At 38.6% G+C, this 16,953-nt stretch overlaps 1 protein-coding gene across 5 annotated transcripts in view; it reads right to left on the reverse strand.

Annotated features, from left to right (window-relative positions):
- Positions 1-1,557: 1,557 nt before the first annotated feature.
- slc4a10b (solute carrier family 4 member 10b) overlaps positions 1,558-16,953 on the reverse strand; it is a 42,456-nt gene continuing 27,060 nt past the window's right edge. For all 5 annotated transcript variants that reach the window (XM_036139409.1, XM_036139408.1, XM_036139412.1 and 2 more), the window contains 16 exons: positions 16,131-16,277; positions 15,947-16,050; positions 14,757-14,931; positions 14,499-14,632; positions 12,640-12,885; positions 12,422-12,527; positions 11,874-12,035; positions 10,127-10,240; positions 8,811-8,972; positions 8,468-8,719; positions 8,271-8,339; positions 6,900-7,073; positions 3,136-3,255; positions 2,963-3,027; positions 2,735-2,849; positions 1,558-1,613 (listed from right to left, as the gene is read on the reverse strand). In XM_036139409.1, coding sequence (XP_035995302.1) covers positions 2,774-2,849; positions 2,963-3,027; positions 3,136-3,255; positions 6,900-7,073; positions 8,271-8,339; positions 8,468-8,719; positions 8,811-8,972; positions 10,127-10,240; positions 11,874-12,035; positions 12,422-12,527; positions 12,640-12,885; positions 14,499-14,632; positions 14,757-14,931; positions 15,947-16,050; positions 16,131-16,277 — 2,106 coding nt within the window. In that variant the 3' untranslated portion in view covers positions 1,558-1,613; positions 2,735-2,773. The remainder of the gene's footprint in view (positions 1,614-2,734; positions 2,850-2,962; positions 3,028-3,135; positions 3,256-6,899; positions 7,074-8,270; positions 8,340-8,467; positions 8,720-8,810; positions 8,973-10,126; positions 10,241-11,873; positions 12,036-12,421; positions 12,528-12,639; positions 12,886-14,498; positions 14,633-14,756; positions 14,932-15,946; positions 16,051-16,130; positions 16,278-16,953) is intronic.

The following is a 16,953-nucleotide window of genomic DNA, read 5'->3' on the forward strand; positions in this document are numbered from 1 at the left end:
ACGTCAAATCAAAAAGAGTAGCATGGATCTATGCCTCTGTCAAAGCAGGTATGGTGTGATTTTTTTATTATTTTTTTTACACAGGTTCATGTTTTTAAAGATAATTGGAAAAACATTATCCAAATAAAACAGAATTTAAATGCCATTCTAAGAACCTTTTTTGAACTTGAGCTAAGCTTACTTTAGGTGCCGGTGTTAATTTATTGCTTTTGAGATCTGATATCCCTGCGGGCAGAGCTTGTTTCCTGTTGTGTTTTTTGATCCTCCTTGCTTATGGAGGCAGAACAAAAATCAATAAACATGTCAGCCCCCTGGGAGAACCGTGCAGAGGGATTTCTGCACGGTGACACGATGATGTGTTTCACCTGTCAGCTTCTCGCTGGAGAAGGATCTCCCCGTGACGATCAGAGCTGCACACCAAGGACGGCTCCGCTAAATACAGGAAAATCATGTCAGTCAGCTCGGCATCAGACTGGCTGGGATCAGTGGCTTGGGTCGACACTCATGATTTCCTCACAGCGCCGAGAAGGAAACAGTAATTCACATGAGCCAGCAGCGTGACACGCTCAGGGGATGTGCCACCTCTCTGAGCTGTCATCTGCAGCACATCAAGCCATCTGTTGATTGCAAAAGAGAACCTCTGCCCACTCCTGTTCTGTTAGGGCCAGATTTGTGAAGGCAAAGCAGCTGCGATGACACCGGGCGTTCCTGTCGCGTCATCTGCAACAAAGGCACGCCTTAGAGCGGCGGTCTAAGCAGCTGGCAGGTGATCTGCTGTGGGATCAGAGGCTAACGCTGATCATAATAGGAAGCGCTTGCTTAAAAGCTGCATATTAATTAGATTTGAAAACCATTATGTTTCTTAACATATTCTTTATTAGGATTTATTCCCGCATCTATACATAGGTGCATTTCAGTATATTACAATATCAATAAAACCTTACCTTTTTTTTAAGTGATTACATTCAAAATGTAAAACCTCTTGAATCCACGAGGTTTGCACACAGAAAACATACAGACAATAAAATACTCTCATCAATACTTTCAAAACGATGCACTACACGAGTCATAGTTTTATTCCTCGAAAGGTTGACACTGGTAAAACATTTGACAGAGTTAAATGGCTTCAGGACTCAGTCAATATAATAGAAACAGAACACTAAAGATCCAAGAAGTAAATTGTCACTAGAAAGCAGAAGACTGTAAGACGTTTCGCATTACAAAATGATCAGCAGAACAAAATAGTATAACCATACAATTCACTATAGCATCATATAGGCGGAAGGAACTATTGTATTGTGATTTCTAGATTGCATGTAATCTGGTTAAAAACATATAGTTACATAATACCAGTCACATAAACAGAAAGTTGTGCAGATGCCATGTAAAGACTGTGTCAGTTTTATTGCCTTTTAACCAGACTGCTCGTGTATGATCTTGATCCACATTTATTTCCTTGCAAGCAGATTTTAAAGTTTAAACATAAAGGACTGAAAACAGAAAGACATTCCACCACAGGAGAGAGAAAAGTCTCTTCACCATCCCTGCTGGTTTTTATCTTTACTCCATTTCCCGATTTGGTGTATTTTTGCCTTTTCACGGGAAAATACTTGCTGGAAAAGATAAAAAACAAAATTTTAGATATTTATATTTTTAAATATACATATAATTAATACATATGTAGAGCTGTGTAACATAGTCTTATAATATACAAACTTTTAAGACATATAGGCAGGCATCATAATACTAAAGTGACACAATAAAAATAAAGCAGGAAACACAGCGTTGATGTAACTGCAAAATAAAAATGTATGCTACAATCCTTGAAATCAGGTGTTAAAGTCCCTCTTGTGGCCACAGGTGTGTAAATTCAAACCCCTGGGCGTGCGGACCCATTCTACAAGCATTTATGAAAGAATGGGTCTCTCTCAGGAGCTCAGTGAATTCTGCTGTGGTGCATTGATGGCATGCCAACTGTGCAGTAAATCCAGTCAAGCTATTTCTTCCTAACTTGTTATTCCACATTTCTCTTTAAGTGGTGTTGTGACAAAGTGAACTGGAGCAGTTGGAAACGACAGTAATCTAGGCATGAAGTGCCAGGCAACGTGAAGTCACAGGGTCTCAGTGGATGCTGAGGCGCAGAGTGCTAAATGTGCAAGGTCGGTTTCATTAGTTGTTTTTAGTTCCAGTGACAGGAGCTCTTAATGCTGTAGCATTTTAATATATTCTGGACATTTAGGGGCTCCTGGCTTGTGGATGACGCTCTCCTGTTTCAACATCACTATGTACCAGTGCACAAAGTAAGGTACGTGAAGACATAGATTGAGAAAGTTTGATAGAGGAACTTGACAGACGTGCTCAAAGACTTAATTTCAACCCAAGAGATCACCAGAGGCCTTGTTGTCCAACAGTGTCTGATCTCAGAAATAAACCTCTGGAGGAACGGTAAAATATTCTAATAAACACACTCCTAAACCTTTGTTGTTTACAGCTACAAACAGAAGCAGGTTGGGATGAAAATGGCAACACATGCACAAGAATTTGGGGTTGCCAACATAGCAAATGAAGGTCTACATTTCTAAAATAAATAAATAAATAAATAAAATATGTCAGATATGCATTTAGATATAAGATATAAATTGCACTTTGTAATAAAAATTCATGAAGATTTTGTTGCTGTAGTTAAAAACTAACTTCATATTTTAGTTTAAAACTGCAAAAATACCAACCTTACCAAATAATTTTGATAGCCTTTGTCGCTGCTTTTATTTTCTCAGTTGTTGGCATTCCAAGTATTTCCAAATGAGCCTTTTGACATCTCATCTGTGATATTGATGATAGGTATTCCTCTATAATAAAAAAAGAAAGAAATCAGTAGGTGGAAATTAGTTGAAAACAACGTTTCTGTATTAGAGACAAATGATTCTGTTCACAGAGCCTTTACAATGACAGGATAACTCACTTGTATCCCCCCAGCGGCACTTGCACAACTCCTTCATCTTCCGCAAGAATACTCTGCTCTTCTTCCTAAAGGTAAACCATCAGAAACATTTTGACAGTTATTTTAAAGTAACAGAGATATTGAGGTGAAAGAATGCAATGAGAGAATTTGCCAGCCATTTAAAGAAATATCACCTCCTCAGCGTCCTCAAGCTTTTTCTTCTTGCTTTCTGGCATGAGATCATCCAGCCAGCTGAGCTCTCGCTTGGTGAAAATACAGTCCATCAACTTCCTGATGAACACCAGAGCCAAGACCTACAGAGTTGACAAAGTATCAAAACAAGTCAGTACAAAAATACAGGAACAAATGTTTTGTGAAAGTTGATGAGAACAACAAAAAGACTGACAGTAATAGTGATTAAGAGGGTGTATTTCAATCTGAAAAACTCACACAGAAAGAAAAGGCAATTAGAAGAATTTTATTGATACAATATTTTAAGAGTTTGGCGCTCAGACCTCGGCAGGAAAAATTCACGCTGAATTATACTTGAATATGCATTAGCAGGCGTATGAGAATAGGGATATTTCCCCCCGGGTCTGAAACTGGTGGTGGAGTGGAGATAAGCAAAGTTTGTTCAGTCCATATGATGATCTGTTTGAGCTTGATGTCCAACTTGATAAACACAGGTTTGCATGAACTGTCCATGATGAGCAAGCATGAAGCGACTGTGGAGAGAAAAACTCCCCCTTGGGAAGAAACCTCTGGCAGAACCAGGCTCAGCATGGTGGTCTTCTGCCGGACCGTTTTAACGAGTGGCTGGGAATTCCATGAGAGTCCAGCAGGAATTACACTCTGATAGGAACGAGGTTGAAGGAGCACCGTAGGAAGGCCAGGCGAAGCTTGCTACGATGGTGGAGAACGGGATGGAGGTGGGTTGAAACCGGTCGACAGAGTCCAAACCGGACACGCGCAGCCACTGCTTGCTCGCTGAGGACAAGGCCGAGATGAGGATGTGGAGTTCTTTTTAAGATGAACCCAGGATGCTGATTGGCTTTGAGGAGGAGCAGTTCAAAGCTGATTGGCTTGCGTCGGAGGCGGATGAGTCCCTGATTGATGGAGGTAGGCAATAGTGTTTCTTCAGTCTGAATTTTCGCTAAAGCTGCATTTTATATAGTTTGGCCCAGGGGCATAGCTATGGGCCTAGGCCCACCCACTTTGTATCAGGGCCCACCCAATGAAGTGGCTTTCTTTTGAATTAATGTTTTCTAGACTTAAATGACTTAAAGTCATAATAAAAATAATCATGAAATAAAATACAATGAAGCAGAATAAAATTTAATTTATGCTTGTCCCAAACATGACAACAGAAGAGCGCTGGATTCCTTTTTGGGGTAGAGGCCCTGTGGGGCTGCTGCGTCGCCTTGCGGTTGAATTCAGGTGGACGTACTCAATTTAGTCACACGGTAATGTCGGTGCACACTTTTTAGGGGCATTTTAATGGTCTTGTAACATTTGGAGCTTCAGCCCAGACCTTCAATCCTTGTCCTCCCTCTTTAAAAAGAACGCTTTACAGTCTGTATTTATGCATTTTCCCCACGATGTTTATCCCTGGCGCTCAGCAAAGAACTCAGAAGAATAATTGTTTCTGGTCCTTTCAGCCCCTCAACCGAGTATCATTGAACAAAAAGTATGCTGGCACCGGACAATCAGTTCCCAAATAGCCTATTTTATTTCTACAGCCATGTAGACTGTGTAGAAAAGTGAGGCGCAGTGAAGCGCAGAGCCTAAAGGGCTGCGGCTATACGTATAGAATTTGGGGATACGACATAAAAATGCTATTTCCTATATTGGTATTTCCTGTAGGCTTAAGACTAATTCTAGCGGGTTAAAGGCAAACCAGGAGTCCATGCCTCACTGGGTCCGCTTGGACCACAAACATAAAACATCTGCTTGGAGAACAACTTCAAACTCAGCCTTCGACTTCACACTTAGAGGCCCCCTGCGCAAATACAGGGGAATTGATGTCTGGTCATGGTGGAGGCTGAGATGACGAACCTATCTCCGTGAAAGGTGACGACAAAGGTTATGAAATGTAAAAATCTACAAGAGCAGGAACAGATCAGAGGAAAACTCTGCAACGGGATCATGCGTGAAGACGCAGCGTAACAACCACCACGTGCTTCAAGAGCCGTAGCACTCGATGCACACGGCCAAACATATTTTCCATTTTTTAACTGTTAATTGTAATATTGTGTTTAATAAAAGAAAATAGCAGAAGTTTTCCATTGATTAAAAAAACGGTTTTGTGTGTCCTGGGGGACCGTCACTTAGTGCAGTTGCGTTCAGTAACGGAAATAATGACTTTGACACGCTACTGCAGTTTAAATGATCCAGAAGCTACTCCGCCGTGTTTGGGGCTCTAAGTCATCTTACAGGTGATGATGGGTCCTGATTATTTTTTTCTCCTGTCTTGAACAGAGAAGGTCTTTTTTCCTTCCCCTCATCCTGTATCTGCTCCATAGAGAACTTATAAAATGAGACTTCTAAATAAATGTACTTTCAACTATAATTATTTGGCCATTTTCTATTAGGCTCAGCCGAAAAGTGATTTCTGGCTACACCACTGGTTTGGAAAAACAAAGACGATTTATTGCAGCTTACATGACACCAACATGGGTCATATTTTCTTTGAGAGAATTGAAATCAGGAGTTTATCACTCAGTGAGGTCAGAGCAAGCACAAGATCAATTTGCAAAAGGTGAAACAATACCTTTAAAGCTCTCAGAATAAAGCAAAGAAAGAAATAGAATATAATAGAATAGAAATACCTTTATTGTCCCACAGTCCCGGCAAAACAGTGACAAAAATACATAAAAAGGATAAATAAAAGCTAATCTAAAGTTAAATTCTAAAACAGAACAGAATGAACTACCCAAAAGGGAATAAATAAATATATGCAATTAAAAATTGATAATATGAGATATTCAAGTGAAAATGTGGAACCCATTCACTAATTCAAACCATAGTAACGTAAGGACAAAAAAAAACAAGCTAGATTTAAAAACACAAAGCAGGTTAATTAAATGTAAATTGTTTTAGTTGAAGTAACATAATTTGGTTTCGTTGCATACATAAATAATTATCTAGGCTGAAAGTGTTTGGTCGAAATAAAATTAACAAATTAAATTGAATGAGCTTCTTTTTTCAACCTGAAATGAGTCTTTGACCACACTGAGCTGTCACTTTACTGCGAGCCATGGCAGGACGGTCTTCTGGCTCTTACAGTAGCTGCATTAATTGTCTCCATCTTGTTTCTGGTAGTTCTGTGGTACTGCTGGCAGATGGCGCTACAATATTTGTGTCTGCTGATCAATCCCAGTGAAAAATAATTTTCAGGCTAAAAAATAAACACTATCTGGATGAACGTTCGGTATTTATTGTTTGATTTGAAGATGAGTAACATAAGTTAATATTTTTTGATGAAAGTCCGGTACTTCTCCCCCAAAGTAGACGAAGCTAAATATCTGAGGTTTAACCAGGAAAAATATCCTCCAAGATGCCTGGTTGTCCCTATTTACTCCTCTCCAGAATTGCATTTTCTTAATTGTATTTCCCACAAAAATTTAAAAACGTGTTTTCTACCTTTTTTACTGCTAATTTATATTACTTGATTTTTTTCAGTATTGTTAAAATTGATAATGAATACCCATGTGTCAACAACATGCAGACTTTCTTAGGGTGTCCTATGTTTTGATATATATGCTTGAGTTCATGAGCAAAACAGTATTGAAAATAAAACACAGGGAATAAAAAAAAATACACATTTTAATTTGACAAAAGCTGAAGTTACTTTTCAAAACACTTTTAACCTTTACAGCTTTAAGCTTCAAACACTGACATATGACATGACCTGGAGTGGAAGAGTAGCATATTTATCACAACTACACTGTTTACTCACCATCATGGGGAAGACTATGGCAGCCTTAGAAGTCTTGATAACCCACAGGAGAACCAGACAGCTGAGCTGGATGATGGTAAAGAGGTGCACCTTCCTCAGGGGTACATGGCGTAAGTAGATTAAGTCTGGCTGATGCTTGGTTGGCATGCCAAACAACGTGAGGCGATCAAATAACTGTAGGGAATTAAAAAAAGATCAAATCTTTCAGATACATTTTTGCCATAGATATGAAACATGATGAGAACTACAACAGTAGTCCTCAGTAGTGTGATGAATTTCCGATACAAAATTGTTATATTACTACATAGGGTACCACTTTACAATAAGGCTCCCCTTATAGATGGCTCATAAATGGTTTATAGATAATGTTATTAATTAATATGTAAACACTTAATAACCTATTTATAAGTGTTTATTATGCATCAGTTAGGATTGTGTGCTTACAAGTTAGTAACTTAGTCTGTTTAATATAAGCAACTCAAGGTCAAATCTATAGTTGAGCAGCTTAGGTTCACAATTTGGCAAGGAACCATCAGTAGCTATGTTTACATGCACAAGTTTCACGATCAGATTAAAATGTAATCAGATTAAATAATCGGATTGTACCGTTTATGGGGTACACAATACATTTTTCCCATCATAATGTGTGTGTATATGCACCTGCACAAGTGCGCACATGCGCACTTGGGTCACTTTGCCACATTCGGAATAACTTGAGCCTGACAAGCGTTTATATGCACGTTGATGTGATTCGCAATAGGCATAAACCACCCCTCTCATTCGGAATACAATCTAATTTCGATTGAGCTTAATCCGATCATGATTCCGATTGGCTTGTTTACATGACGCGTTTTATTCCAATTACTTTTGTCCATGTAAACATATCCAGTGTTCTGTCTTGCTCTCCCATAATTATTGCATATTAAACACTTGTGATTGAGTTATAAAGTGTTTAAAAAGGGGAATTTACCTGGTTCGTTTGAATTAAAATATGTAGTTTTGAGTTAGAAGACTCAAAATATGAATCGTAACATAGTAATCAAATGTCCCTTTATGATTGGCACAAGTGGGCAGCATTGTGTGCAAGCTCATAAGTAAGAAATGTTTTTGCATTCTTTTTTTTTCAAGATATATGTGTTTATGGAGAAATATAATAAACTGATAATTAAAATTTTATTTTCTCCTTCTTGCTTATGTACTCACTTTACATGATTTGATTATAGGTTTGTTGAATTGCACAGCTTTGTTTGTTGTAGTTTTTTTTTTCCTGAACGGATCCAAGCTTTTGTATTCAGATTACTTAATGACCGACATAAATTCTATTACAAGTGAAAAACTAAAATAAAAAGTATAAAACCCAAATATTTTTACCTGAATGCCTCTGAGAGAAGATGCCCCCATGTAAAGAAACACTCCATACAACACAGGCATGGGAATAAACTAAGAACAGCAAAAATAAAAATTAACAGAGGTGTGCATTAACTCCATACGAAAATTTCTGAAATGTTCAAAACATCCAAAATATAACATAAAAAAACACTTTTTATGTTAAAATTATACTGTCCTACCTTAAGCATTGATGTCATGAAGACAGAGGAGCCCATGAGCATGAAGATCATGAGGCCTGTGACGCGTTGCTCCCTGATGCCGAGGAATTTCGGCTGCTCCCCGGGAGCCGAACACTGCGACTCCAGCTTCAGGCTGTTAACGTGGGTGATGGAGAGAACCGTGGCCGCTACAAACCACGGCAAGCCCATCAAAGAGCACACCCCCAGCATCACGCCTACCATCATCAAGTCTAGATGGTAACCACAGCCTTTCTGCAGGAGGGAGAACCCAATAAAAAAATGTTAAGCAGGTTCTTTTCTATGCAGAAGTGGTGTGAAGGCTGCAGGCAGAGTGAGAGAGTACCTTGAGTTTGTTTTCCTTCCTGTTGATGATGACAGCTGTAATCTGCTGGTCCATGAAGATGAGGATAGTACAAAGCAGAGCTGGTATGACAGTTATGACTGCTGTCCACCAGGGGTTGGGCCCCAATGGGTTGATGAACCAACCTCGATCATCTCTGGTTGGCTGTTAAACCATAAATTTGAACTGTTTGATACATTTTGTCCCGTTGCAATGACAATATTCTGCTTACTTTATAGGGTATGTAGGCAACAGAACAGCCGAAAGTACTGTGTATAAATTTTGTGAAAAAACATTGTGTCCGTTTAGTTGTCCTGTTTACCTAAAAATCTGAAAGGTGTGGCGTGAATTTATGTTCTGCACCCTTTCCTCTTAACACATCTGAATGAAATCAGTTGCAACCAACAGCCTTTATAAGTCACCTAGTCACCATCATGAAGATTAAGGAACACAGCAGACAGTGCAGGGACTGGTTTCTGGAATAGCTTAAAACAGTGTAATGGTGTGTTTACACTGAATGCAATCCAGGCCAGTTTTTTCGCCTCGAGCGATTGCCATTGGTTTGACATTTGGCTTCTCTCTCGCAAACAATCCGCACTGACAACGCAGCCATTTTCCCTCCAGCATGCCCCACCACGTCATCAAATAGGTGGGCCGTCTATCCGCTTGCCAGTCCCTCCTGTTTGTTCAACTCACCATGGCAGAGAAGGATTTTACCGAGTCACGGTGCTGTAAGTAATGTGACATCGACGCCACTTGATTCACCAATTCCTCCAGAGATTCACCTTCTAACAGGACAACCAACCTAAATATATATACAGTCCTATTATGGAATGATTTAGATCAGAATTATTTATATTTTAGAAGAGCTGAGTCAAAGTCCAGACCTAAATAATGTTTTGTACAGAAGATATCATTCTCTGGAGTTTGTAACATTTAATTAGAGACAATGTTGCTTCTTCGCTGTGTTTTATCAGTGGGGCTGAATACAGATGCATGCCACACTTCTCAGATTTTTATTTGTAAAAAGAAATTGTAGATAACGATACATAATTTTCCTTCCAGGAGACAAGTAAGCAACTGCATTGTGTCTGTCATTAAAAAAACAACAACTAAGGAATAAAATGAGCTTATGTATGTGGTTGCCATAAAATAACAAAAGGTTCAATGTGTATACAAATAAAATATTTTTCACTGTGCAGGTCTTTAAAAGCCTTTGAATGTAATTCAACATAGATTTAACGATTGATTGCACCCTTTCAAAGAAAAAAATGTGTTTACACACATTATGAAACATCTGATTCAGTTATCCTCCCTACCTTGAACACATTGGGCACCTTCAGTTTTGGAGAGGGGATGCCCAGGGCATAATCAACCAAGACCATGGTGAGAATGGTGAGGAAAACAGCAAAATCACTGATGATCGACCGCACCTAAAAACAAAAAAGATAAAACGGTTAAAGTGAGTGAAGTTTTTTTAAAATTACTGAAAAGTATTTAACGATACTTGAGATGTTTGTCAAGATTCCTTAACACAAGCCCACATCTACACCACAGAGTTGACCAAACAGCAAATTTCAAAACACAAGAGACTATTTTTCCAGTCCCTGTAGTCTTCAGGGTAAGGCCATAATTCTTTTTTTTTTATCAACAACACATCTGATTTCACCTGAACCATTAGGATACAAATAAAACTACTTGGACTGCCGGATCCATCTCTGGTACTCTTTGGCTGAGATGTTGCTACTGCAAGAATCTATAGCATCAAAATGGTACATGTGGTCATGTGGATGGTGGTCATGGACCTTCCAGCTCCATACATCCATACGCCTCCTCTTTGTCCTCGTCCGTCCTCAACTCCACTTCTTAATCATCCTCTCTGTTGTCCAGCAATATTTTGTCCTCTCCCGGGTTTATTTTGCTACTCTGGATAACGTCAGACCCAAAAGCATCTCTTGCATGTCTGTCAGTGTAATTAAAAGATCTTCAATACCAGTCTTTGGGTTAAATTCATAAACTGGAATCATTTTTCCAGGGAAAATGGAAAATAAATAAATAAATAAATAAACTGGAATCAGCGTTGATTAGCCCTGTTTATCTACCTTAATTATCCAAGTGTCAGCTAATGTATGATATCAGTTTATGTTGTAATCAGATGGGTTTTTTTTAAGTAGTGAGCACTCCAAGGCCAGCGTTTCTGTTTTTTCCTTTCTACTCTGTACTCTTATACCCAAAGTTGTCCGCTCACACTGGGCCTGGTTCTGCTTGAGGTTTCTTCCCGGTATGTAAAAGGGAGTGGCTCCTTTTCTTTCATCAAACCTGTTCGCTCAGGAGGTAGGGTTTGCTGCAGAGGTAATGATTCAATGCCATCGACAGGGCTTCAAGAAGGAATTTTGTTTTTTCTTTTACCATTTGGCTGTATAAACTAAATTTGAACACATTGTTTTATAGCTCAAATTAGCATTTATGTGAGTGAATGTAATTATATTTCTAAGACTGAATTTGAGTAATATTTGTGGATATGAATTGAATGTGTGTGCCTTGTTAAGTGCCGTTGTTGTGGATCAGTGCTACATAAATAAACCAAATTGAATATAATGGTTTTAGTCTTGTTTTTGATCTCATGGCAGAAGAACAGGTTTTTATGCTTCATCTATGTTTGGCCATCTCTTCCGATGTATTCCGTGTAAACATCTAAAAATAAGACACAAATTGATGTAAAAGTTTGGCTTTGGGTTTTAATGTGTGTGTGTTGAGACAACGTACGCATTATAGAAAAGCACACCGTGTTAAAATGGGATGGGATGTGTTAATGACATGGCCACGGCAGACCAGTGTTGTGCTAATTGTATTTAGAGTTTTGAAAACGTGACTACAGATTGGACAGGCGCTTGTTAGCAACAGACAGGAAAGTCAGTCAACAAAAAACACCAATGGTCAGTCTTCCTTCTTTCAGTCATGCAATACCCGTGAATTACCACAAGAGTGTACTGCTGTACTTTGCAACCCATTCATCCTTCACACTCATATTAGCACAATGATCATTAACACAGTGAGCCTTAGTACCTTTGTGGGGAAGTAATTGCTGAACTTGAACTCCTTGAGGAAGGCAGACATGATAACAGTAGAAAAGAAGAGAATGACACACCAGAAGAGAACATCAGGAACGTAGGGTCCATTAGGACTACAGGCTGTCCCCACAAACTCCCCTCTCTTTTCAATGCAGTCCTGCAAGATAAAAAAAAGCAGTGCAGAGACATTGCCACATTATATTAGAAATAAGCAGACAGGATTCATGAGCTTTTATACCCATGAAAACAAAACAAAACACAAAAAAACTCCTCAAACCAATAATGTGCTTTTATAATGCTTTTTAGTGCCCTTTAATCTAATATAATCCAGTATAATCCAGTACGCATGTCCTTAATCTGGTCTCGTCTCATCCATCTGGATAAGCATGCCACTTTAAGATAGGCAAAACGAAAATTCTAGTTTTTTTATTTATTTATTGTATTTTTTTTTTCCACTTTTTGTTGAAGTCAATAATGTGACCTAAATGTTTGCTTCAGTTTGCTGGAGGGGAATATAATTTCTTCAATGGTAGTTAGTCATACCTTCACCTCCAGGGCTTCCCAGTAAATTTCTGAGGCAGTTATGTTGTTGACCTCCCAAAACTTCACAGTACCGTTAGTCGGCTCCGAAGGCTCAACACAAGCGCATCTGAAACAGAAAATCAACATTTTTATTCACCCAATAATCCATGAACGTAGGTTTACGCTGTAGCTACGAGAAATACGCTTTCTAACTACTAAAGAAAAACACGTCTACTAACGAGTATGTGGTGAGTTTGTCCAAGTCGTTGTTCTTGTTGAAGGGATAGAGATCCCCCAGGTGCAAAAGTTTCTCTAACGCTTCATAAATGAAGATGATGCAGATGAGCGAGGCGAACGCTTCCTCCGTGAAACGGGTGATGTAACAAACAAGGGAACTGGCATCTGTGGCCACCAGCAGAATACAGAGGAAAGCTGTCCACAGGCCAATGCAGGTTCTCAGTGACAGATAGGACAAGCCATACTCCCTGGGCGGGGAAAGAATAAGCGACATTATTTGTTGGCTGTAATGCGGTGAATTTGAGAATATCATGACAATGAAAATAGAAGATCATAGAAGGCTGTGCATAGCTAAAATGATTAAACATTATACCTTACATACAAAGATTTGGTAATTTCTAAAGGCCAAACATTTTATTATGAAAAAAAATTTGGGAAATGCAAAATATCAATAAATCACAATTGGTTAGTCTGTCATTTAAACACACACACAAATAGTTTTAAAAACACACAGTTTTGGCACAAAATGGGTTGTCTAAATAAATAAAAAAACAGTTTTCTTGATTAAAAACAAAATGTTTCTAACAGTAATATGGCCCTAATTATCAGAACACAAAAAGGGGCCCAAATGAGCACCCCTGCCCTTCCACGGAAACCACTGTGCAGGAAGTGTGGATAAACGTTGGGAAAGTTAAACAGGAGATTAAAATTTTGTTTGTCATCGCTCATGTAAAACTGAATCTTTGTTGGAAGCATATATTGCTCCAAGATTATGAGCATAACAATTAGGATCTTGGATTAAAGGGAAATAGCAACCCGAGTGTGAGGAAGGGGGGGCGTGACACAGTTTGTGCCACAGCTGCAACAGCGAGCGATAACTAAGCTACCACAAAAAAATTGCATATGTTGTTTGTGAGCTTAAAGTAAGAATGTGTGGCTTTACTGTTGTTTTTGCTTTAAATGACTCCTCTGTCAGTACAAACCATCGTACCCTCCTGTTACAATACAATAATTAGCTGCTGGAGCATCATTTCATTCCTTTGAGCAATGAAAGCAAGAGTGTTTGACTGTAGCTTTCCACTTTCAATCAGTATTATGAGTTTCCTTCCCATCACCAAGTGTGTAGAAGTAGTTTGATGTGACTAATTGGCGTTCGTTAGAAAAAACAACTATAAAACACAGACTGATTGTTATTTGCAGGTCACTAATTGAAAGTAGGATACATGACACAGTGTTTTTTTAAATATATGCAGACGAATGCTTGATGTGCACATCAGAGTAACAATCCTGCTCTGAACGAAAGCAGGAAGGATCTCTTTCTGAAAGCTGCCAAATGTGGTTTTTTTTTGTTTTTTTCATTAGAGATTTTGTGACAAGCGCTCATTCTCAACAGTGGTAAATTACAGACCGACCTTGCTACAGAGTGCTTTTAAATCCTTTGGTAGGGTGCTGGTATGTTAAGTCTTCAATCTACTGCCCTCGGACAAAAGTTCCCTTCAGTTCCTTTTCCTCCCAGGATATATTACCATGTAAAGCTTTCCCTTCTGAACTCACGTTTCAACTTTAGCCTTTGCACTCACTGCTTCTATTTTCGGTGAACATTGTTATTATGTGACGCACATCCTAGCTTAGTGTTGCATACGTATCATCCTTCTGAAGCAACCTTTCGCTGTATTCTCAGTCTCCTTGGCATATGCTTTGTTGTTTTTCTTTTTTATCCACATATGTCTTATTTTTGGCCATGGAAACAATAATGCCTCTTACGATCAACAAGGAAAAAGTTCTGCATTAATTATATATGGCCTTTAAAGTTGCATTTACAAACAATTTATACTGTCAATCACATTTTAAAAGAGCATACTTGCAGAATTTAAAAAGGATCTTTTCAAACACCAGCACAGGGCCTGTGCTTCCCAAAATGGTGAGGGGCTGTCCAGCAAACAGGGAATAGGCTATTCCAGTCAGTGAAGCGCCAAATAGTGACTCAATTGCACTCTGGAGATTATAAAGAAACAAGAAACATAGACAGTGTTCACGTAAACTCATTTAAAAAGTTCTGATCATGCTAAAGTACAACTAATTGCAACGCTGGAAAAAAGGCAACAATAACAAAGCTTACTATTCTTCCCTCTGTGGCCTCGCCCAGAAGTCCTCCAAAGGTGATGACAGGGGACATGCAGGCACAGTAGAGGAACAAGAAAGAGGCAACACACTGCAAGCTAAAAGCATCCGAGTAGTCTGACAGGTAGTAGGGGGCCTTGCGCTTGATGTCCTGAATAAGGCCACCAAACCACCTAAACAAAAAAACAATATTTATATATAAATTGAAATATACTCATCAGTAGTATAAACAAAACACTTTATTTTTCCTAATCCTAAAGTTATGTTTTCTCCAGTCCCTCCTCCTAATGATGAGTTCTTGGCTTGGTGCGATGGGTTCTATGATGAAAAAGTAGAGCTGCAAATAGAGATTAGAAAAAAAAATAGATGTTGCCATGGAAACCCCTTCCAGACAGAACTATGGCTCAAGTTTCTCCAGAAATAGTTATTCAGCAGTAGACTGAGCTTTTGAGGAAATATGGTATTTTTCAGCATTTTTCCAGAAGGTGTTTACAGAAATATCAGGAAATTACATTTTATCTTCTCGTGTACAGAAGATGAAATTGTCTAATCTCAAATGATCAACCTTTGAAGGCTTTCGCTTTCATTATTTGGGCAAAATGTAATTAAAATAAATTGAAATGACAGGCAATGTTTTACTATATTGCCCTCTGCTCTTTTCGCCACCAAGTTAATTGAAATGACAGAAATGACAAACTCTTCTCCAACATTGAACATTGAAAAGTTTCCCTCAACTTCTACAGATTTCGCAATAATTTTTCAACGAATAAATAGATAAATCAGTACTTTGTTAATACCAAATTTGATACAGTCTGCTTCTATACAAAAGAATATCTAAAAACCGATGGGCAGATGCCAAGTGGTGCACAATGTGCTGACTCATGGTTACCCACTTACCCTCCCTATTAACAAAATGACAGGAGAAGGCGCTGCAGCTTGTTTTTAATACATTTTCTATCTCCATACTGTGTGTCTGAAATACCAAGTCTGAACATATGGGGAAAAAAATCAAAAATAGTCTTTATACAAAAAAAGATTTTGCTAAACGTTTATTTGCTGCATGCTGTGCTGTTGTTGACTAATGTGTTCACATCTTTATAGCTACAGAATTCATGTCAGGTTTAAATTTCACGTGTACTTCAAAAAAAATGTGACTATTTTAATGTTGATAGGGACATTTCTGAATACCTCCCAGTACGCTGTAGTTCTGGACCACCGTGGCCATCGTCTTCATCCTCATCTTCACCCTCCACTAAGCCGTTTGGTAAAAGATTGCTTTTCTTTCTCTTTTCCTGTTTGATTAACAACGCAGCATCCTTTATCTTGTCAAACCTTTCTTAATCTAAACGTGTAAAACCAGATTTGTACTAACCTGAGAAGGTACGTTTTTTGGTGGCTCTATGCGTATTGATGGATCCCATTCTCCTGGTGGCAGGACGGTCACTTGATCAAGGAACTCATCAATCCCAGCAATCAGGTCATTCCGGTCTTTAGCTTTGTAGGCAACATCATGGAAAACCTGGAAATAGAGAAAAAGATCAGAGGCTTTGCTCTTAGTGATATAATGAATATGTTTTGATTTAAACAATCCCACTCTAGCTCTGACTGTATATTTGTTGTGCTGGAAGGTGAATCTGCCTTTTCTTATAGGAGTGTCTTGTAGTTTGCTAAATCAATCCAGTTCCTGCTCAAAAAAGTATCTCAAAGCATAATGCTGCCACCAACATGCTTCACAGTGGACATGGTGTGTTCGGGGTGATGTGCAGATATGTGGAGTGCGCAATTAATGGTCATCTTGTCTTGGGCCTGTTAGTTTAGGTGGACAGCCATGTCTTTAAGTTGGCATTTGTGCCATTTTTAGATGATGTAAGGTCCCTAAGGTGTTTGGGAAATTCTTTTATAAACAGCTTTGAACATATTCAGAGCTATTAAAATCATTCTGGTGTGTTTCTGCGGCCTTCACAGAACAGTTATATTTATACTGAGACTAAATTTGACACAGGTGGACACTATTTGTCGGCTGGCTTCAGAAGACAGTCGGTTACACTGAATGATTGGTTGGTTTTACTTAGGTATGTAAGAGTAAAGTGAGAGAATAAAAAAGCATCCTATATTTCTTATATTAAACTTATTGTGTTAACCAACAACATCAATTCTACTTAGATATAAACTGAATCGTTGGAACATCACATTGT

Source organism: Fundulus heteroclitus, chromosome 7 (assembly GCF_011125445.2).
Source record: "Fundulus heteroclitus isolate FHET01 chromosome 7, MU-UCD_Fhet_4.1, whole genome shotgun sequence".
Lineage (NCBI taxonomy): Eukaryota > Metazoa > Chordata > Actinopteri > Cyprinodontiformes > Fundulidae > Fundulus > Fundulus heteroclitus.